General features: G+C 56.8%; 1 protein-coding gene across 30 annotated transcripts in view; it reads left to right on the top strand.

Moving 5' to 3' along the window:
• Positions 1 to 22,363, top strand: part of IQSEC1 (IQ motif and Sec7 domain ArfGEF 1) — a 374,166-nt gene that overhangs the window by 325,043 nt on the left and 26,760 nt on the right. For all 30 annotated transcript variants that reach the window (XM_035273700.3, XM_078351685.1, XM_078351687.1 and 27 more), the window contains 3 exons: positions 4,756 to 5,050; positions 10,153 to 11,402; positions 21,777 to 21,938. In XM_035273700.3, the coding sequence (XP_035129591.1) occupies positions 4,756 to 5,050; positions 10,153 to 11,402; positions 21,777 to 21,938 (1,707 nt within the window). The remainder of the gene's footprint in view (positions 1 to 4,755; positions 5,051 to 10,152; positions 11,403 to 21,776; positions 21,939 to 22,363) is intronic.

Raw genomic sequence — 22,363 nt, 5'->3', positions numbered from 1 at the left:
CAGTTAGCAATGTGTGCCAGGGAGGAGCCGGTGGAGAATGCAGGTGTCCCAGGTCTGCCGTCCCCGCCCTCTGGCTCTGGACCGTCTGTGCCGCCCTCAGACACTGTCTTCTGCTGTATCTGAGAACTGTGGCGGGCAGCAGGGCTATTTTTACTCCTGGCTTTTTATTCGTGTTAGTGACTGGCTTCTCAGCCACATGATGACATCAGCTCACATTCATCTTATAGTCCACAAAAAATCCCCAAGTCTTTTTCATAAGAACAGCCATCAAACAAGATCTTTCTGCCATCTTAACATTATTTCCACTGTGTGGACCCAGAATTAATTTCAATCATCCCCTTGTCGATGTGCATTTAGGTTATTTCCAGATGTTCATAATCAGAAAAAATGCTGCTATGGTAGTTCTTGTATATACTGCTGCACACATGGGTCTTATTTCCTTTGCACAAATCTCTGGAAAAGGGCTGGGCGGCAGCCACCTAACTCTCATAGAATGTTCCAGAGACTCTCAACTTCCAGGAATGTTCAGGTACTTGGAACAGGTGCCTTGGCCCATTCCTCGGTCTGCATGTGACGTAGGTGTCTGAGACAGATCATAAATTCAGGGGTGCAGTTAAGGGCTCACCCCGATGTATTCACCAGTCCTGTCCATTGGGCTGGGCTTGTGGGAGCAGCATCCCCAAGGCAGCTAAAGTGGATAGTGAGATGTCAGGTAGCTGAGCTCAGGAGGTCAGGGCAGGCATATAGGAGCCAGTCTGGCTGTTCCCTGAACCAAAAGTCCCACCTAGAGACTCATGTATGCTGGTAAAGTGTGACCCTCACTTTGTGGCCAAGCTCTGTCACTAGAGCATCTGTGTTTCTGCCCTAGAGAGGGAGAGGTTGACATACGATAGTTCTTCCTGCCCCAGAAAGAAACTGGATCAAGCTGAGTCCTAATCAGGAGGGTGGGGCTGAGAGCCCAGAGCTTCTGGGTGTTGCTGTAGAGCAAAACATCTCTACAGGAAATAGTCAAGCGCCCACATCATTTAAGTTTGATAACTTCCTGTGCTGATTTATACTCCTACCAGCAGTCTAAGAGTGCCCATGGCTGCATATATATGTCAATACTGGGCATTTTTGCTTCACTTATCTTTTTGTTTATCAGTTCAGATAAACGCAGTAAAACCTCTTTTTCAGGGTCTAATACTGCACTGTGTAGCTGCTGATTGGGGCCATCCAGAGGTGATGTCCTCTGGCTCAAAGCGGGTTCATAGCTACATGGAAAATTCCACGCTGTGCTCGCTTTCGTCCACGCTGGCTAAAGAACCCTGTGGCGCCACACTGGTTGCAGTAGGATGGCCCAGCTGTTTCTTTCTTCTGGGATGGTTTGAAGTTGGGTTTGATTTTTTCAGCGTGTGGAAGGGCCACCACATTGCACAAGAGGATGCTGTTCATAGACTCCACAGGACCCAGTGACAGATTAGTGGGGGCATTTGGGTGGGGGAGGGACCCTAGCCCTGAGATGGAAGGGAAGGCCGATGACACCCAGGACTCTAGCCCCGAGATGAAAGGGAAGGCTATGGGTGACTGTCAGACCTTCCCTTCCTGGAGAGGATGCCTGTGAGGGAGGCTCGGCCTCTCCCAAGCATGTTCCAGACCTAATGACCTAGGGTAGCCAGGAACACGGGAGTGCCCAGAGCGGAATCCTGGGCTGGCACAGGCCCAGAAAGTCTGCCTCAGGTCACCACTATCACAGTTGTATCCCAAAGATACCCTGCCCTGGGGCCCAAAGACACCCTGCACTACTGGTGACAGGCACTCCCATCTCCTGCCCATTCTGAGTTCAGTGGCCACGCCTGATCTCCTTCTGCCAGCCCCTCTGCCTCATACCACCACCAACTGGGAACAAGGGCCCCTCTCAAGTTCTTGGGCAGGCCTGGGCTCTTCCTTACCCTCCACCATCAGAGGGGGATGCCCTACTCTGCCTGCTTACAACTGTTTTCAGGCCAGGTTAGAAAGAGTTTGGCGAAATTCCTTCAGACTTGAGGTGAACATTGCTTCTTCATCCTGGGTTGGGGGCAGCACAGTGAGGGTCCTGTATGCCCCTCGCTGGCAGAGCCTCCCAGCAGCTCAGCAGCAGCCTGTGGGCCACCAAGGGGCTTCCCGCTCCACCTCCAGGGAACTGCAGGGAAACCACCTGTTTGTCTCTGTGCTTCTGCGAACCTAGGGTAACAAGACTATTTTGAGTCCTCCTCGCAGGAGTGGAGGCCCAGGTGCAATTCTCTAAGGACGAGCTGTCGTTTCCTGTCAGTCTGCTGCCTGGAAGCACAGATCTAGTCCAGGGCATGTGTGTGTGACATGCTCCCAGGCTGTAAAGAAGAGGCAAGACAGAGAGAGGTGCACAGGCCCGAAGCAGAGGCGTGGGCTCTGGGGTCAGTGTGGGATGGGCTTCCGGGAGGCTGTCACTCCCCTGGGACCTGAGGTCCTGGGGCCTGAAGTCTGAGAGGGGAACTCATTCGCTGCTTCATACAGTTGATTAGGGTGGCAAGTATTTATTTCAAGGTGCTGCTCAAAGCTTTAGCAATAGAGTGGGAGGATTTCAGATCTCCCTGTTCTCCCTCTCACCTCTTACCAAGGTACACACACCAGGCCCAAAGGAAGCTGCTGTGGGCAGGGGTTGCGGGGGATGGGGTTGGGTGACTCTAGTGATATGGAGACTCTTGAAGGATGGTGGTTCTCAGGCAGCTTGAAGGCATCAAGTCCAATCCACCATGTTACTGATAGGGAAACTGAGGCCTTGAAAGGAGGGGCAGCCTGCCCTGATTCTCAGTCGGATGAGGGCAGAGCCAGGCAGAGAGCCTGGGTCCCTCTCTTCATTCAGGCTCTTCCTCAGGGAGAGGCCTGTGTCATGGCCCAGCTCCTGGGGAGTGGGGTGGGCATCCCCTGCCTGACCCCGGAGGCCAGAGCCAGAAGTCTTGTCCTAATCTGTAGGCTGGAAAGCAGGTGCTAAGATCTACTGCCCAGCCCCGGCTCAGAGCAGAATTGGCAGCAAAGGGCCTCCACTCCCTATTGCCTGAGCCACTGGCCATGCCCTCTGCTCCAAGCCACCTCCCTGGGGCTCCCACTTCGGGCTTCCCTGGAGTCAGTGACAGTCACATGCACTGGGCACTGGGGTCCTGCAGGCCTCCTGAGGAGCAGCAGGGACAGAAGCAGAGCAGAGCAGAGCAGGGCTAGACCCGCTGCCCTTGGCTGCTGTATGGAGGGCCTTCCCATTGGTCTGAAGAAGGCAACGGGAGGGGGGACCACAGCTACGTGGGGTCTGTGTGCCCATCTCTCTGCTATGTCCATCTAGTGGGACCTCCACCCCAGCCCCTGGAAGCAGAAGGTCTTTCAAGATCCTTCCAGCCCAAGGTTGAGTGATCTGACAGGGACAGGGCACCTGGCAGGGTAACTGGACATTGTATTGGAAACTGACATAACTCTCTCCCTTCCCTGCTGGTCCCACACTGAGAAGCCACCTGCAGTGGAAACCAGTGTCTGCACACATCGAAAGGGCCTTTGAGATCTGAGTCGGGATGAGCCCATCAGCCCTCCCCGCACGACCCCACCAGGGGCCTGCTCTCCCATGGTGCTTAGAGACATCAGAGGGATAGTGTACATGTTGCGGGGACAGAAGGTGGTGAGGCAGAGGGGAACACCGGGTCTCAGGGTCCCACCACTTGGGCTTGAACCCTGACTCACCTACTTCCTACCTGGGTCACCCTGGCACCTCTTGTAGGCCTCAGTCTCCTCACCTGGAAAAGGGGAGTTGATGTTTCTCTTTGTAGGCTGCTTTTAAGATTTAGAGAAAATGTATATACAGCATTGTATGAGTTTCCAAACTCGACATGGCAAACGCCACACAGGGGGGCCTTCAACAGACATTTATTATCACACAGTTCTGGAGGCTGGAGGTCGAGGATTAGGGCGTCAGCAGGGTGGGGTCCCCTCCAGCTGCTCTCCTTGGCCTGTAGGCTGTCGTCTGCTCCCCGAGTCCTCGAGTGCTGCTCCCTCTGTGCACACCCATGGCCTTATCTCTTCTGCCTGCAAAGACACCAGTCTGGCTGGATCAGGCCGACACAGTGACTCTATTTTAATGTAATCACCTCCACAAAGACCCTGTTTCCAAATAGTCCTGTGCTGAGGTGCTGGGAGCCAGGGCTTCAACACACCATTGTGGGGGGCACAGTTCACCCACAGCAAACACCAGCAAAAGGACTGGCCCCATGTAGGCCGACAGTACAGAATCACTTTTGTTAATTATTGTTTTTTTTTTTTTTTTTTTTAAGTTTAAAATCAGTGGTGTGTTTAATGCAGGTGGTAGGAGAGAAGGTGACGGGATTTGCTGAGTCAGTAATTGCTGAGCACTTGCTGTGTGCCAGACACTGCCCTGGGCTCTGGGGATAATCAGCGACCGAGTGACCAAAACTGCCATCCTCAGGGAGCTGGCATTCATTTGCATGTGGGTGGTGGACGGTGAGCAAAATCAGTGAGGAAGGAGTATGGGATGTCAGAGGGTGGTGCGCTTCACAGAGAAATTGAACCCGAGTGGGTGGGGTGCTGAGTGGCAGGGCTCTGCAGGGTCCTGCTGGCTGCATGTGTGGACTCAACCGTGGGGTGTGAGAAGAACAGGCGTGGGGGCTCCTTTAGGAGCATGGTGGGGTCGTGCCTCATGGCCTGGCATCATGTCGAGGTTTCCTGCTCACCAGAAGCTTCTCACCTCTCTGTCCTCTACAGTGTCGAAGGTGAGGCCCCCAGCAGTGAGACTGGCACGTCCCTGGACAGCCCCTCGGCCTATCCCCAGGGCCCCTTGGTGCCTGGTTCCAGCCTGAGCCCAGATCACTACGAGCACACGTCAGTGGGAGCCTATGGGCTGTACTCGGGGCCGCCGGGGCAGCAGCAGCGCACGCGGAGGCCCAAGCTGCAGCACTCGACCTCCATCTTGCGCAAGCAGGCCGAGGAGGAGGCCATCAAGCGCTCACGCTCACTCTCCGAGAGCTATGAGCTCTCCTCGGACCTGCAGGACAAGCAGGTAGGCAAGCACAGTCCCTCAGGCCACACACATGCAAGCCCAGGGCAGCTCTGCCCACCAGGTGTGCCCCTACCAGGCATGGTGGCAGCTGTCTCCCATGGACTCAGTTCCAGCCCCAGTTCCAGCTCCACCTATGGCTCCTCTCAGGAGTCTCTTGCGCTAGCTGGCTCCGGCTGGCATGTGTGAAGGACCTGGATTGTCCAGCATTCCTTCTGGGGACTTCCAGAGAGCTGTCCTCACATGAGGCCTTTGCTATGGCCCGGGTTCCACGTCCTGCATGGTCCAGATCTGGGGGGCCATGATAGGTGTCTGAGCATCAGGCCCAATGTCATCGGGGCACACTGGGTATGTGGCCAACCACTGAGGTTCTAAGGACCCAGGAGAGGGCTGAGGGAAGGAGGTCCATTTACAGCATAAGTAGCACAAGCTCTGGACAGAACACCATCTACAGCAGCCAGGTGAGGCTGCTTATTCTTCCCCTCCTGGCTCACACCTCCCTGCTCCTGCGGGAAATCCCCCCACTGAAATGACACTTGTCCCCCAGCGGTCTTGGCCCTTAGAGGTGGCCAGACCCACGGTGCTCCTGGGGGGCTGGGCTTGAGGGAGGCTGAGAAGAAGCCTCTGGGGTTGAGCCAAGAGAGAAGAATCATAGGGTGCAGGGGGAAGAGCGAGGACCTGAGTGGTCACTGGGGAGGCCAAGAGCTCTTGCTTCTAAGTCCCTCTGAGTGCATATACACAGTAGATGTTTTAATAAGGATCTGAGGGAATGAACAGATGGGTGATTGAGGGAGTGAGTAAGCCAGTGCGTGGACAAGACCCTTAGCAGTTTCTGGCTTCAGGAGAACCTGGGCTCCCAGGCAGCAGCTCTGCAAGCTTGCAGGGGCAGGCTGGGGAGGACTGTCAGACTCTCCCCAGCTCCTGGGCATGAGCTCTGGACAGCTTCTTTATATGCCCAGGTGGCTGCCTCTGCTCCTGCTGGCCCCAGGGCCTTTTCCCATCTTCCCCAGAGTCTGTGTTACAGAAGCCTCCTGGCCTTCACTCCCACCACACCCAACCTGTGGCCCCGCCTGCCCTCTGCTTGCTCCCAGATCTTCCTAGTTATCCTTTTTCTTTAAAATCAATTTCTGGGGCCGGGTGCGGTGGCTCACGCCTATAATCCCAGCACTTTGGGAGGCCGAGGTAGGTGGATCACGAGATCAAGAGACTGAGACCTCCTGGTCAACGAGGTGAAACCCCGTCTCTACTAAAAATACAAAAATTAGCTGGACATGGTGGTGCGCGCCTGTAGTCCCAGCTACTCAGGAGGCTGAGGCAGGAGAATTGCTTGAACCCAGAAGGCGGAGGTGGCAGTGAGCCAAGATTGTGCCATTGCACTCCAATCTGGGTAACAACAGTGAAACTCCATCTCAAAAAAAAAAAAAAAAAAATCAATTTTTGGGTTTCTTTTTTGTTTGTGTTTGCTGGGAGTATAGATTCAAGTTGTCCTGAATATGTCCTCCCTGTTCGTCCTTTAAGGAGTAGAGTTCTGGGCCTGGTGTGGCCCCAACTTCCCAAGGGAGTGGTGCGGATACTGCCTGGGGTGGGGGGTTATCCACTCTCCTGATAGGGAATCCCCCATCCGCCCCCTCCTTACCTGGCTCTCAGTGCTGCCTTGCAACTTAGGCCGGCCAACCCAGGGCAGAGCAGCCTCTGTTCCCTTTATCCATGATGCCCAGATCCAAAGTGGACCACAGTGTATAGTAAGAGATGTCTGCAGCAGAGCCATTTAAACAGAAAGGAGAAAGGTTGGGACTTAATAGAGGCCTGTGAAGAGAATTATATGGTTACTGTGGGCCTAATAGGACTGCAGCTGTTCATTTTCATTTCATGCATATTATCTGAACGCCCACCATGCACCAGACACTGTGCGGGGTACCCATGACTGAGACGAGGACCCTGCTGTTGTGCTCCACTGTGGCACCGGAGCTGGACAGGATCACGTAAGCTGTGCAGAGGCAGTTGACTTCCAAAAAGTGAGGCAAATTCTGGGGATTCTAAAGATTGGGGAAAGAAATAGAGCAGCTATGTGAGGTGACAGCACTGGGTAAGGTTGGGAAGCCCTGTCTAAGGTGGCATTAGAGTTGGCTGTTCCAGGAAGAGGCAACAGCTGGTGCAAAGGCTGCTGAGCGTGTGAGATGGAAGAGGTACCAAAGAGGTGAGAGGGAGGAGGCGACATCAAGGGCCACTGAGGATTCAATGCTCCACTGAGCTTCCTGGCAAGCTCAGCAAAAATGGAAATGGGGCACATTGCATGGGAATCACCAGATGAAAAAGTAGGGTGCCTGATTCCGTGAGGAGTTTTAAGTCTGGGTAACACAGAGTCTGTTTTAGGTGAAAGGAGCCCAAGGACAAGTCTCCTGTGTTCTTCTGGCCCCAGGCCCTCTGTGCCCTCCGGTGGCTTTCTATCCCTGAAGCAGGAGACTTGAGTGGGTGTCAGGTACTGTCCCTGTGTCGTCAAGAAGTGACAGTTTTGCTCTGCTGAAGGGCATTCTTCCCGGTTTCTCTTCTGTATTGCTCAGAAGTTTCCCTTGAAGAGACAAGTGAGGGCTGGCTGGGGGAGCCCTGGCCATGGGGTCGATTCTTCTATCCAGGAACCACGTGTCTTGGGTCAGCGGCTTCCCTCCCCTGAGCATCTCGTCCTTGCTGAGAAATAGGGTAGTGAAAACTCTCAGAGGAGCAGAAGCTGCTGTGAGATGGGATGAGGGTGTGGGGGTCCCCAGCACAGTCAATAGATGGGTACATGGTAGCAGAATCTCCTCCACTGGGTCCCAGGAAACTTTTCGACCAGGCCTAGCAATAATTCCAGCCCAGGAAGAGGAATGACCCACAGTAAGTTTGGGGATGAGGAAGAGCAGCCCTAGGTCCCTGTGTGTCCCCTTGGGGGAGGACTGCCAGGGGCTCTGAAGTCCCTTCACCCCCAACACACACAGGTTTGGGCAGGAGGTCTCAGGAAAACAGGGTGGCTGGCCAGTTTGTGAGGTCCGGAGCCAGCAGGCGAGAAGGCCCTGCAGGGAGCTCTAATCCTGAGCTGGGGTTCCCGGTGCTTGTGCCGCCCACAAAGTAGAGGGAGGGAAGAAAGACTTCCCAGATCTCAGCCCCAGGCTTCTTATCGGCCCCAGGGGCTTTCTGAGCTCCACTCACAACCCAAAAAATAGAAACTTTCTGCTTACAGATGTGGAAGTGAGGTCATTTCTTGGATGGAGTTCAGTAACAGGGCAAGAGGGAAAACAGACTCTGTCCTGGCTGGGCTTGGAAAAGTCATTTTGATTTGCTCCCCTCAAGCCCCGGCAGCTCTTTTCCTTCACCCAGCCTGCTGGGACCACCCGGGGCTAGGCGACACATGTGGGTGTGCAAGGCCCAGTGGCGGCCCTAAGCCAGCCTTCCCGGTGCAGGCCACGGCCTTCGATTTGCTGGACTGTTAGGCATTGTTTCAGTCCTGCGCCTGCGGCTGCTGCTCTCCTTCACAGACTCTCACCCCTCCAAAGCAAGGGCCTTCGTGCCTCCCTTTCCGCCTCCAGCTGTGGCCCAGCATGTGGTGGGCATCTGGGACCATACAGGCAGGGTGTAGTGCTTTGCCTGTTCCCAGCCCCACATCACATGCCCACTCCACCCCAGCACCCCGAGAGGCCTGGCTTGGTGGAGAAGCCAATTCTTTATCTTGGCCGCAGGGGTGAGTTCATTGTCCACTCAGGAACAAGGCACAGGGAGTGGCCCTCAGGGCTGCCCTTGGTCACAGGTGCCTCAGGAATTCAGGAGGTCTGCATGCCTCACTGGAGTGCCTGGGGCTCACGCTGCCCCTTCCCTGCATGTAGCCCAGCCCTGGCAGGAACGAGCCGTGTAGCCCAGATGAGCTATCAGGAATGGCGGTGCTCAAAAGGAAAAGCCAGCTCCGGAGACTGAAGGCCTCTTGAGTATGTGTTGAGTCTCACATACTCTGTGGGCCAGAATTTGCCTATCTGTAGAGCAAGGGAGCTTGGGGGCTTTACGAACTGTAAATCCCTTCCCAGAATGCAGCTGAGGGTCTTCTAGCCCAGCTGCCCCTGTGCTTGGCATGTGCCAGCTCTTAGCCTGTTTCCAGGACTCACCACAGTCAGAGGAGGCAGGTCCCAGTGCCACCCCGTTTAATAGACAAGGAAACCGAGGAACTGCACAGACTTAGGGCTTACTCTGGGTCACCCAGCTACCAAGGGGCATAGCCCGGATTAGAACCTACACATCTGGCCTCGAATCCTGCTCCTCAGTGCAGCAAACCCCACAGGTCTCTCTTAAGCTCAGTGACCCCTTGGGCCACAAGAGCTGCCTGGTTGATACTGTTGAAGTGAGTCCAGAAGCCCGTGGACCACCCTGGGCACCCCAGACCTGGCTGGGATCTTTAGCCTGTCTCTTGGCCTGCGCATACTTCTTCCAGGTCTCCAAAGCAGTTTCGTTAGATGGCATACCTCAAGATATGCCAGGGCCAGGAGCTTCTGTGGCTCAAGACACTGGGGCCACTCAGCATAGTGTATCTCAGTGCCTTTTACAGTTTCTAAGGCCCTGCATGGTGGCTCATGCCTGTAATCTCAGCACTTTGAGAGGCCAAGGCAGGTGGATCACCTGAAGTTGGGAGTTTTTGGGACCAGCCTGGCCAACATGGTGAAACCCCGTCTCCACTAAAAACACAGAAATTAGCTGGGCGTGGTGGCGGGAGCCTGTAATCCCAGCTACTTGGAAAGTTGAGGCAAGAGGATCATCTGAACCTGGGAGGCAGAGGTTTCAGTGAGCTGAGATTGCACCACTGCACTCCAGCCTGGATGACAGAGCAAGACTCTGTTCCCACCAAAAAAAAGGTTCTGAGAGAGGAAAAACCTGCTTGTGTTCATTTTAACTTGGTGTTTCTCCATCCAGTTTGACCTCGGGACTCATATTTTGCATAAGCCTACAAGCATCCCTCAGCAGTCGCTTTGACCAACTTTGGGACTTTCCCAGGTTGCACAGCCACATGGCTGGGAAGTGGGAAGGACTTTGGTAAATGTGGCACTGTGCCCACATGCAGGGCTGTCCTCATTCTCCTCTCCCTCTCCCAGGTGGAGATGCTAGAACGAAAGTATGGGGGGCGCCTGGTAACCCGCCATGCGGCCCGCACCATCCAGACAGCGTTTCGCCAGTACCAGATGAACAAGAACTTCGAGCGTCTGCGCAGCTCCATGTCAGAGAACCGTATGTCGCGCCGGATTGTGCTGTCCAACATGAGGATGCAGTTCTCCTTTGAGGGGCCTGAGAAGGTGCACAGCTCCTACTTCGAGGGGAAGCAGGTCTCAGTGACTAACGATGGCTCCCAGCTGGGAGCCCTGGTGCCCCCTGAGTGTGGTGACCTCAGTGAATCGACCACCCTCAAGTCTCCAGCCCCCTCCAGCGACTTCGCGGACGCCATCACTGAGCTGGAGGACGCCTTCTCCCGGCAGGTGAAATCGCTGGCCGAGTCCATTGACGATGCCCTCAACTGCCGCAGCCTGCACACTGAGGACACACCAGCCCTGGATGTGGCACGGGCCCGAGATGCTGAGCCCCAAACAGCCCTACACAGCATGGACCACCGCAAACTGGACGAGATGACGGCCTCATACAGCGACGTCACCCTGTATATCGATGAGGAGGAGCTGTCACCCCCTCTGCCCCTCTCGCAGGCGGGGGACCGGCCGTCCAGCACTGAGTCAGACCTGCGGCTTCGGGCTGGGGGCACCGCCCCAGACTATTGGGCCCTGGCCCACAAGGAGGACAAGGTTGACACAGACACAAGCTGCCGGAGCACGCCGTCGCTGGAACGGCAGGAGCAGCGGCTGCGGGTGGAGCATCTCCCGCTGCTCACCATCGAGCCACCCAGCGACAGCTCCGTGGACCTCAGTGACCGCTCAGAGCGGGGCTCGCTCAAGAGGCAGAGTGCCTACGAGCGCAGCCTCGGTGGACAGCAGGGCAGCCCCAAGCATGGTCCCCACAGCGGCCCCCCCAAGAGCCTCCCCCGGGAGGAACCTGAGTTGCGGCCCCGGCCCCCCAGGCCCCTGGATAGCCACTTGGCCATCAACGGCTCAGCCAACCGGCAGAGCAAGTCTGAGTCGGACTACTCAGACGGCGACAACGACAGCATCAACAGCACGTCCAACTCCAACGACACCATCAACTGCAGCTCTGAGTCATCGTCCCGAGACAGCCTACGGGAGCAGACGCTCAGCAAGCAGACCTACCACAAGGAGGCCCGCAACAGCTGGGACTCGCCCGCCTTCAGCAACGACGTCATCCGCAAGAGGCACTACCGCATCGGCCTGAACCTCTTCAACAAGTGAGTACCACGGTGGCCCCGCAGGGTGGGCGGCAGTGGCTGCTGGGCCTTGGCAGGTGGGCGTGCTGGATCCTTTCAAGTGCGGAGCTTGAGGTCCAACGTGGGCCTGTGAGGGCAGGAAGCTGCCACACAAGGTCAGTGGCTAGGAGGGTGCCAGCCCGTGTGCTGAGGCCCAGCCCTTCCTGGGGCTGCTGTTGGGGACGGCAACACACACAGACTGAGCAGGGGCAGAGTGAGGGCTTGCTGTGCTGAAGCAACTTGAGTCCCAGGCCTTTCTGCTCCGTCACCCCCGAGTCCACCACAGCGAGTGGGGTCTGTTGGGCCATGCCCTGCCCAGCTTTGGATGTCAGGCCTAGGGATGATATGGGACACAGAGGCCTTTGAGCAGGGGTGTGACCAGTTGTATCGTTGAGGGGCAGGGGAAGACAGGCCAGACCCAGGGCCACGTCTTGTGGGGAACCCAGGGATAGACACAGGCCGGACCTTGGCCATGTATGGGGGTAGGAGTGTTCAGGGGTAGTTGCTGGCCGGACCCAGAACCGTGTCCTGTAGGGAGGTAACTCAGACCCAGGGCTGTGTCTGGGGGTCTTGGGAGGCTGCATGAGTTGGGTTCATGGAGTCACTGCTCCCCAGGGGGTCCTGGAAAGGAACCATCGGCCATCCTGAGAGCAGAGGCAAGGAGCGATGGGTATTTAAAGCAGACTATTCTTAGCACAGCCAAAAATAGCAAGAGGAAGGGAAGGAGGGCTGAGCACTTGGCCTGGGGGATGTGCAGGCTCCTGTCCAACCTGGGATTTCTTGTTATTTCCACTGCCTGGGCCACTGGGATTTGGCCTCATCAGACGCTGGCCTGGCATCAACTCCCCTGGGCTGGTGGTTCCTGACACACATCCTGGGAGCCAGGGGCAGACGACAGTTTTCCCAGAAGGTCACACTAGGGTGGTGAATGGTGCAGTGGGGCCTGGCCACCTCGAAGCCAGCGCCTGAGCTGGCTCCGTGTTCTGTCTGCCCCCTGTTCTCTCTTCTCCTAGACTAGGGGAGACGGTGCTTTGCGCCGTTCCTGGGACACATGGAAGCACTATCTTGGGGTGTCAGAGAAGCCTGTCTCAGGAAGAGCCTCTGGGGAACGGTGCCTTCACTTGGGGCCAGCCAGGGGCTGTGGCTTACTGGTTTGCTCAGCTAAGAACTAAGAGTCTTGGACATCTCACATCTACCAGGATGCTCTCTCCTGAGCCGCCAGTCTGCCTGTGGCTTGCCATAGAGTACAGCTGCTCTCACTGCTGCACAGGCCACAGCTGGAGCAATGCACTGGACAGGGGAGGGTCGCGTCCTGCTGGCCCACCTGACACGGTCCCTGAAGTCTGCACCCTGAGCAGTCCCCAGTGCTCCTGGGCACAGCCCAGCCCTAAGATCATCTCTCGACCCAGGCCCATGTCCCCTAGAGGGAAGGCTGGGGTCCCTGCGGAGTAGACAGGTAGAGGCCAGCAGTAGGGAGACAAGGCCAGGAAAAATCCACCTCCCTCAACCAGCCAGCTTTGGTCTAGGTAGATTCCTTCTTGTTAGTTAACTTTTAGTGCTCTGTGTAGCCGGTGAATGCATTCTTTGCAGAAGATGCAAGCCTTGCAGCTCAGGATAACATCCTCTTGGACTCAGCATGTTGCATTGCAGTCTCTCCTTCCAGACTTTTTTTCCTGTGCATTCATGTGCACTCCTGGGAACTCCAGACAGCCATGGTTGAGAACACAGCTTTGGGGCCTGGCTGCCTGGCTTTACATCATAGCTGTACCCCGTTCTATCTCTATGTCCTTGGCCAGCATAACCCCCATCCCACGGTGGCTGCATCTATGAAATGGACTGATGCCGGGGGCATCCCCCAGCCCAGGGTGGTGAGGGTGAAGCATTAGTCTGTGTGAAATGCTGGGAGCAGGACGTGGTACAGGGTAGGGCCTTGCTATGTATTAGCTGCTACTGTTGGATCCTTGCTGGCATCATTTGGGGCCCGGAACTGTGATGCTGTCTTACGGGGGTATTGTGAGCTCTGCACACAGGCTGCCTTGCTCCTGTTCACTGCTATGTGGTAGTCCCCGCCATGGCTAGGCCAGTTGCTTCTAGCTTTTCACAACTAGCACTGGTGTGACAGTAACTGTGATCCTCACGCACACGCCCAGCAGGCCCCCAGATCAGATGGCTGGAAGTGGAGTTTCCGGGTCTTAGCTGGGCACGTTTTTAGTTGAAGTAGGAACTGCTCTTTCCCTTCCCTTTCTCTGGCCCTGCACCCGTGCGCCACCTCCACTTCTCTCCGTGGCCTTTGCCCAGCCTTCAGCACAGCTCTCAGTTCCCAGCAATGAAGCAGTAGACGTTGCTGGTGCAGGCCTCTGTCTGGAGGGACACCCCTTTAAGGGAATCACATATTAAAGTGGGAGAGCCAGCAGTAAGCGGGGAGGAAGAACAGAAAAGAAGCCTGAGAAACTGGTGTGAGTTGGCAGGGAGGGCATCCTGGGGGCTGCCGAGGGGACTGCTGAGGTCTACCAGGCATCCAGATGTTCCTCCGGGCATCTGCTGCTCACTCCTACCTGGCTGGTGGTCCTGCGGGAGCGTGGAAGTGCAGGAGCCAGAGGCAGGAGGGTTTCAGCCCTGGCTCTGCTACCTATCAGCTGTGGGACCTGGGGCAACTCCCTGAACTCTGAGCCTCACTGCCTGCACCTGGAAAATGTGCAGTGAATGGCAGCTGTTGTGGTCAGCTAGGTCTTCTGTGCCCAGAGTGAGTGCCATGAGAAGGGAGCTTCCAGCGCTGGGTTTTAGGAAGACCCAACAGGCGTTGTGATGGGCTGAGCAGTCAGAAATATCAAAAATGGCTAATCCTTCCATGTGCTGACAGTGTGCCAGGCACAGTTCCCAGGGCCTGTCATGCACTAACGCACACTCCCCTGGGCAGTGGGTGAGCTGAGGCTCACACAGTTGGTAGGCGACTAGGGACATCACACCCTGGCTACCTGGCTCCTGAACGCATCCTCTTAATATCCATGGTGTATGTAGTGCCACCACAGGTATAGCCCTGGGCTCCCACCTCCTCACTGGATGACAAATCTGTACACTGGGTCCAGGAGGCAGAGCCACACCACTTGTGGGAGGCCACGCAGCCCTGAAGCACTGGTCCTGGGGCCACTGCAGCATGTGGAGCTCAGGCAGGTGCCCAGCAGGGACCTCACTGAGTCTATCACCTCCGGATTGGAACCCCACCCCAGCATCTTCTGCTCCTGTACCTGGTACACACCCTCGGGGGTACATGCCTGGCTTTGTCCACTTCCCCTCTGTCACATTCCTCCCTGGCATGGGCCCAGGTGGCCTTGTCACAGGTGGGCCACACCAGACCTCTCCCACCTCTGCAGGAGTGTCCTTGGCCTCAGAGCTGCTTCATGATGACACAGGCACTCTCGAAAGGAAGTGAGATGCTCGTCTGAGGAACATGTTTGCAGGGCCTGGGTGGCCACCTGGCATGACAGTGTCGTTGGACTGCTTGCTAGGAGCTTTTCACTGGGGCCCCTGAGGCCCTTCCAGCACAGGGCCCTGCACCTGGAGGCAGCCCCTTTCTGTGGACCTGGCCTCCCTTGCAGTCGGCACCCAGCCCCTGGGGCCCACCCATCAGCCTCGGGTCCCATCCACCTGTTGGAGCTACCACGGGAGGGAGGCAGGGGACACTGTCACTGGGAGCCTGCAGGGAATGTGGCTGTTTCACCCTTCCAGCGCCCCGGCGGCCATTCCCCTCCACCTGTGGGAACAGGGCTCAGAGGGTGCCCTTGATCTGTGCACCCCAGCTCTATGCTCCTTGTGTTTAATGTGTCTGCTGTCATTGATAAAAATAGCAGTGAGCAGAGCCAGACTGCAGAGCCTGTACCAAGTGCCGGCCCCGTGCCGAACACCTTCCGCCCATTGTCTCCCTGAATCTTCACAGCAATCCTGGGAAACATAGGTGCCGGCAGCCAGGCTGAGCATCCAGGCCCAAGCTTAAGGCCACATACCAGAAGTGCTGGCCCCAGAGCATGTGTGGTGCTGCTCCCATAGTCTGCGGTGCTGACGGTGTAAAGGACGGGCTCTCTTAGGAGCACTCTGAGCTGGGTCTTTGGAGGTTGGGACCCTGCTCCCCTAGACATGGGCCACTGTGAGCTGTGGCCCTTGATGCCACCCGTAGCCCAGGATCCCGTGCCCTGCCCTGGGTCTGAGGTGGCTGGTGCTGAGCCTCAGAGAGGAAGACAGCACCAAGGGAGGCCCTGCGGGGGTGCTTGCCACACTTCAGAGGGTAGTTCTCCTGCCTTCTCTCTGGGATTGCTATTGGGGAAGCCACTTGGGTTCATGCTACCAGAAAGGGTCGTGTAAAAGTCAGAGCTTGGTGGAGCAGGCAGCCTCAGGAGGTGGCGAGCTTGCTGGCCCTGACAGTATGGGAAAGGCTGGAAGTGGCACCTCTCTGCGAGACCTCAGGGGACTCAAGTCTGGGTTGCTGGATTAGAAGGGCATTTCCAGGTATGCAGGGATTCTCTAAATGCTGAATTTGGTGAGCCTCACCCCAGATGAGGCTCAGACCTCTGGCCATGGAGATCCTCTGCAATCCAAGGATTGACAGGTGGGCTCAGACCTCTGGCCATGGAGTTCCTCGGGCAGTCCAAACCCAGTGTTGGTCTCTGAGTTAATCATGGCCTTCTCCGTTGCATATGACAGGAACTCAATCAAACTGGGTTAAACAAAGAGGCTTTACTAGTTCATGAACCTGAAAAGTCCTGGGTATTTCTCGGCTCCATCTGCCTCAGGGTTGGCCCTGCCCCCCTGCCAGATCCTCCTTAACCCAGGGCAGGAGGGCCATCAGAAGACCCCAAGCCTGTAGTCCAACCTCAAGGCAACCCCAGTAGACAGAAGAGAGATTCTCCTCTCCTCATCGGCTCCTCATGGCTCTCGTGCCTCTCCCTGAACCTCTTCCTTGGTCCTGCAGGATGCAGAACTCTGACTGTCCTGGAGTAGAGAGTAGAATCTGCCCACCGGGTCTTACGGCCAGAGCTCGAGGGTAGGCTGGGACACCTGAAGGCGGAAGCTAGGTGCCTGGGCATCCATCCTCTTCCACATCTCTTAATTATCCTGAACAGTTAAAAAGGACTGGAGCCAGGCATAGTGGTACATGCCTGTGGTCCCACCTACTTGGGAGGCTGAGGTGGGAGGATCACTTGAACCCAGGATTTGGAGGCCAGTCTGGGCAACACAGTGAGACTCATGTCTAAAAGAGAGCGAGAGAACCCTCTTCTGCACCCTGCACACCCCTGCTGGGAAGATATCAGGGTAAGCACTCAGGGCTTGACTCCAGCAGGTCGGTGTTCCCCACTTGTAATCCACAGCCTTGCAGTGGCTCTTCCTCAGAGGCTCACATAGCTTGCTCTTCCCACCAGCAGCTCAGCTTGCAGCTGAATGAGCATGAGAGGTGCATGTGCAGGAAGTGACTGGTGTGCAGTCTGTGCTCACCTGTCACACTTGAATCTCAATCAGCATCTGACGTAAGGAAAAGCTGGCTCAGCCAGGCTTAGAGAGGCAGCTAAGGCCAGACCTGAGAGCACACTGCAGGGATGGAGTTGGGGGCTCCGACTATACTGCCTGCTGGGGCATTTTAAGGGGCAGCAGGGCCCGGGGTGCAGAGGTGGGTCAAGTATAGATGGTGAGAAGGTTGCAGCCAGCACCTGTTGATGCTGGGTCCTTACAGGGTGGAGACAAGAGCTAAAGAAAGAGTTATGGGTGTACACAGAGGGACGGTGGGGATGGGGTGACTGCAGAGTTGGACAGAGTAGATTTTCAGCAGCAGGAAGGGTGTCTAGAGGGTAGAGGGAATTTTTAGGGACTTCTGGGGCAGAAGTGTAAATTATAAGTCCCAGCACTCTTCATCTTGCTGGGCAACCTGGAGCCAATTTTTTGACCCTTCTGTGCCCCCATTTTGTTATCTGTCAAGGCTTTTGTGTTGGCTGAGTATGAACTCGTGGATTATTCACAGTAACTCTGTTGTGTGAGCTGTCGTCATCCCCATTATACAGAGACACAGAGAGGTTAAGTAACTCACCCTGGGTCACCCAGCCAGAAGTGGAGCTGAGACAGAAGTGCAGCCTTCTGGCTCTCCCAGCCATGGCCCTGATGCTTGTACTGTAGCATGTTTCTGTATCCTCAGACTTTACCTCTTCCTATATCTCTCTCCAATTAGAAGGGATGTTTGTTAAGGTTGGGAACTGTCACTGTGCTAGCATAACACCTGGCCAGGGTAGGTGCTTGATAAATGTTTGTGGAATGAATGAAGGAGGTGGATGTTCCATAGGGATAGTACAGCTTCCCCCTTGAAGTGACACAGACCCCCTCGGCTCACAGTTCAGTGGCTGAAGCACGTCCTACAGCCCCCTCCCTAGACTGGCCAGGAAAGTGAAGTCCTGCTGTAAGAGGAGGCAGTGGGGGCCCAGGGCCACACCTAAGGCCCACCTCCAGCCTGTGTGATGCTTGGTAGACCTCTGGAACTCAATGACGGGGGCACAGGTGGATAGAGAACTCACAGCCCAGCAGGGCCACTACTGACAGGTTGGGGAAGGAAGGGCTTCATTACACGAGCTAGGAGTGGGGAAGATAGCAGGGTCCCAATGGCAGGGGATTCCCACCAGTAAATGCCAGCTGTCTGGCCAGCTGTCTGCTGTCAGGGAGGCTTTTGAGGACCTGTCACTCCTTCAGAGAGCCTTGTGGAGACTCCCAGCCCTGACCTGGAGCCAGCCCTGGCCGGCCGTCCAGTCACAGCTCCTCCCCAGCTCCCCTTGGGTCAGTGGCAAGCTCCTTGTCACCTGCCTAGGCCTCATCACTGGGCATCCTCGCTTCTGTGGCATCACCCTTGAACTCTGCCAGGTGGAATCCATCACCTGTACTAGGTTAAAGTTGAAAGCTGACACCATCCTGGACCCACTGCTCCTCATCTTTCCTGCTCCTACCCTCACTGCCCCCACCTCAGCCACCCCCCACCACAGATCCCTCAGCTAATATTGACACCTCTGCCCTCAGACTGTGTCCTCGACCCAGCCCCCTCCCGCCTCTGCTGCAGCACGCCTGGGTACCCGCAGAAGCCCCTTACTCAGCTGCTGGCTGGGCCCTGGCCCATGATCTCCCCAGCACAGTATCACCCATGTGAACTTAGGACTCCCATCACCGCCCTCTTCACAGCACTCGGCCTTCTCAGCCCACCTGGAAGAAAGCCAGACCCCTCCCCCTGGCCTGCAGCACAGTGCCATCTGCCCGCCAGCCTACTGCCCCCTTTGCCTTCCCCCGGGGTCCCTGTGTTCAACCTTGGAGCAGCCTCTCAGGTCTCCCCATCCACCTCAGGGCCTTTGTCCTCACTGTCACCTCTCCTCAGAAAACTGCCTGATCCCTCAGTCTGTGTCCCCTGTTGCCTGCCCAGACTAGGCCTCTCGGCCGTACCCACAGGGGCCCACAGCCTACTCCCAACCCGTGTTCACCAAGTGAAGCCTGGCACAGCAGACACATGGTGCTCCCCTGATCCCGAAGAGCCCACATGTCCCTCTCCTGCAGCGCCTTCCCCTCTTCTCTCTGTGCTCTGAGTGCCTCCAGGGCCAAAGAGCCTTGTCCTGGAAGTCCCCGGACATGGCACATTAACACCAGCGGTTGGATGTAGGCAAAAAAGAGCAGCCACTGGCCTGGGAAGCGACAGAAGGCGGGACCCATCTGGGCCTGGACCTGGGCACTGCAGCAATGGCCTGGAAGGACCAGGCAGCCTGGGTGTGAGGCAGAGCATGCACCTGTGTGGGGAAGGGACCAGGCAGCAGGGGGTGGGGGCAGCCCAGCCCAGCTCCCCCAGTCACTGCCGTAGGGGCCAGGGAGCACCAGCCAGGGATGCCAGAAGGTCTGATTTTTCAGAAGCCAGAAATCCAGATTTTTTGTGCACTCTTCCAGTTTTTAAATACTAGCAACTAACTAGAATTCTTTTGTTAAGTGTGTGTGAGCCAAAGAAAACCCAACTGTAGGTGAACCATGGCGACCCCTCCCCTGGAAGCTGAGGGAGGGAGAAGAGGGTGTGGGCTAGGGCTGGCATGGAGCAGGGTAGTGAGGACCTGTAGTGCTCTGGCTGTGGCCGTAGAGGCCTGGGGCATTGGAGCAGTTCTTGGTTGGAGACCCTGAATAATAGGCATGTGATCTTGTGAACAGTGAAACCCTGGTCCTTCCATCCTGGGGCCCTGGGTCCCACTTCTGTCCCAGGACAAAGCTGGCTAGTGGCTGCTCCCTGCCACCCTCCTGGGGACAAGCTTAGGGGTGTGGCCATCCTGGAGTAAAAATAGCAGGGTTACCTTGCAGCCAGGAGGCTTGCTTTCACTTGCACGTGGAAATGCAGGGTCGGCAGGGCACTGCTATCAACCAGGAGCTGTGCAGGTTATGCAGCAGGTGGACACCGGCTTTCATCTCCATTCCCTACCTCGGGGACAGAAGAATGCTGACCTCTACCCACTGGGGTAAGGGGTCAGGCCCAGCCCCCCAGTTAGTGGATGACCCGGCCGATTTCACCCCAGCACGGGTACTGGGTGTGCCATGAGGCAAGGGAGCATAAGCCACACTGGGCCCCTCGTGGACTCTTGAGGAAGCACATGTCCCTGGGGGGTGTCCCAACTGCTCAACAGCCCTCGGTGACTCTGAGGACTCAGGGCAGGGGGACATGGAGCCGGTCTGGCCTGATGGCTCCACACAGCTCCCTGAGTCACCTGGCAAACTCCGCAGAGAATGACACCCATCCTCTAGGGTCACATGTGTGGCCATCTTCAAATCCTCCTCTCACACCAGTCTGTCCTTTGTTTTTGAGACAGAGTCTTGCTCTCTTGTCCAGGCTGGAGTGCAATGGTACAGTCTCGGCTCACTGCATCCTATGCCTCCCGAGTTCAACGATTCTCCTTTCTCAGCCTCCTGAGTAGCTGGCACTACAGGCATGAGCCACTATGCCTGGGTGATTGGGGATTTTTAGTAGAGATGGGGGTCTCACCATGTTGCCCAGGCTGGTCTGGAACTCCTGACCTCAGGTGATACACCTGCCTCGGCCTCCCAAAGTACTGGACTTACAGGTGTGAGCCACTGCACCCAGCCCAGTCTCTCTCCTTTGACCACCAGGACCACCCTGCCAGGTCAGCCAAGCAAGAGACGTACCATAAGATGGGCAGGGTGTCTGAGGCCCGAAGGGAGAAGAGGCCTGCCAGGGCTCACGTGGCCTGAGTGCCACACGGAGGCAGGGCCTGCTTCCAGGGCTAGTATGAGCAGCAGGGTCAATGTCATGGCCCCACAGCCTGCCTGGCACTAGGCCCCATCAGCCCATAACATGTGCCCATTCCTGCCAAGGCCTGGCTCTGCACACATCTTGGGCACTGAGAGGCTTGAGCCAGCGGAATGACCCATGCTCTGGGGGCCTGATCTCCACTGGACACACTCAGCCCTGCAGGGCCAGCCCTGCTGCTGGTGCTGTGACCTCCAGCTAGAAACACTGCCCCCCTGCACTTCCATCACACTTTCATGAACTGGGACTCAGCATAGAAACCTCTCGTGGTACTTACTGAGTGCGTCGTTGCAGGCATCTGACTACTTCCTCAGTGTTTACAACAGGGAGGCCAGGGCCCCTGGAAGGCCATATGGCTGTTGGGCTCCCAAGTCTGGGCTCCTGAGCACTTCAGGTAACCAGAGTGCTGACCTCCCCGAGTGGGAATCGGGTAAGTGAGTTTGCACAGGGCGCCTTGACAGCGGTATAGAGTGAATGCCTCCTGCCATTGCTGTGGTTGCTGTTCCTTATTGCCCGTTGACAGGTGGAGGGTTCCAGTCTGCTCAGAAGTGCAGTCTGGGGCAGTGGCTTTCACACTGAGGGGAAAAGGGATTCTAATTCTGGGCCGGACAGGGATCCTAATTCTGAATGTGCGTGCGGACTTTTGGGGCCAGTGCCCGGCAGCCGAGAAGGGACTGCAGGCAGGGCAGGAGAGTGACAGCCTGGCTCCAGCACCCATGGATGCACCCCTGCAGCCAGCTCAGCCCATTCTTTGTACAAGGTCTGGGCGAGTCTAGATGAAGACTTTTGTACCAGGCCCCCCACATTTGGGGTTTGAGACAGGGCAGGATGCCTGGAGCCCAGGGTCTTCCAGTGCCAGCCTGGGCTCTTAAGTCCCCACTCAGGCAGGAGATGGAATTAGAGACCCCCAAATGCCTACAGGGATGAGGGCTGGTGCAGTTGGGCAGGGAGGGAGAATGTCAACCATCCACTGAGCAGAGATCCACCCCCCAGTTGCCTGGCAAGTGGCCGGGCAGCTGGGGCTGAGTGTGCTTCTTGTCCCACCCCAGGAAGCCTGAGAAGGGAGTCCAGTACCTCATCGAGCGTGGCTTCGTGCCAGACACGCCTGTGGGGGTGGCCCACTTCCTGCTGCAGCGCAAGGGCCTCAGCCGGCAGATGATCGGCGAGTTCCTGGGCAACCGGCAGAAGCAGTTCAACCGTGACGTGCTCGAGTGAGTTCTGCAGGGTGGGACCCAATTCCACACGTGCCCTCATGCACCCTGGGCATACACGGGGCCGGGCCTACCCTGCTTGCTGGGACATGGGCTGGGTCCCTACTTCTCTCTTCCTAACTTCTAGAGACGCACATGCAGATGCCCCACATCTGCCCAGTACACAGGTGGGCACCTGCTGTCTGACACGTGGACCCCATTGCCAGTCCACCTGCCCTCTGGCATGTACCCTCAGTCCCTCCCTTCCCTCCATCCCTAAGCACAGTTGATCCAACCCAGCGCTGAGCATCACAGCCCTCAGTGACTCACATTCTTGCAGCCTTGCACAGCAGGGCTGGCAGGAGCCGGCAACTGAAGGTCAGAGCCCCTTCCCCTGGCTTGGCTGCCTTCCTCCTGCATGGACTGCAGGCCCTGCCTGCTCCTGG

Source organism: Callithrix jacchus, chromosome 15 (genome assembly GCF_049354715.1).
Source record: "Callithrix jacchus isolate 240 chromosome 15, calJac240_pri, whole genome shotgun sequence".
Lineage (NCBI taxonomy): Eukaryota > Metazoa > Chordata > Mammalia > Primates > Cebidae > Callithrix > Callithrix jacchus.
This window is presented reverse-complemented; position numbering and strand designations above follow the sequence as displayed.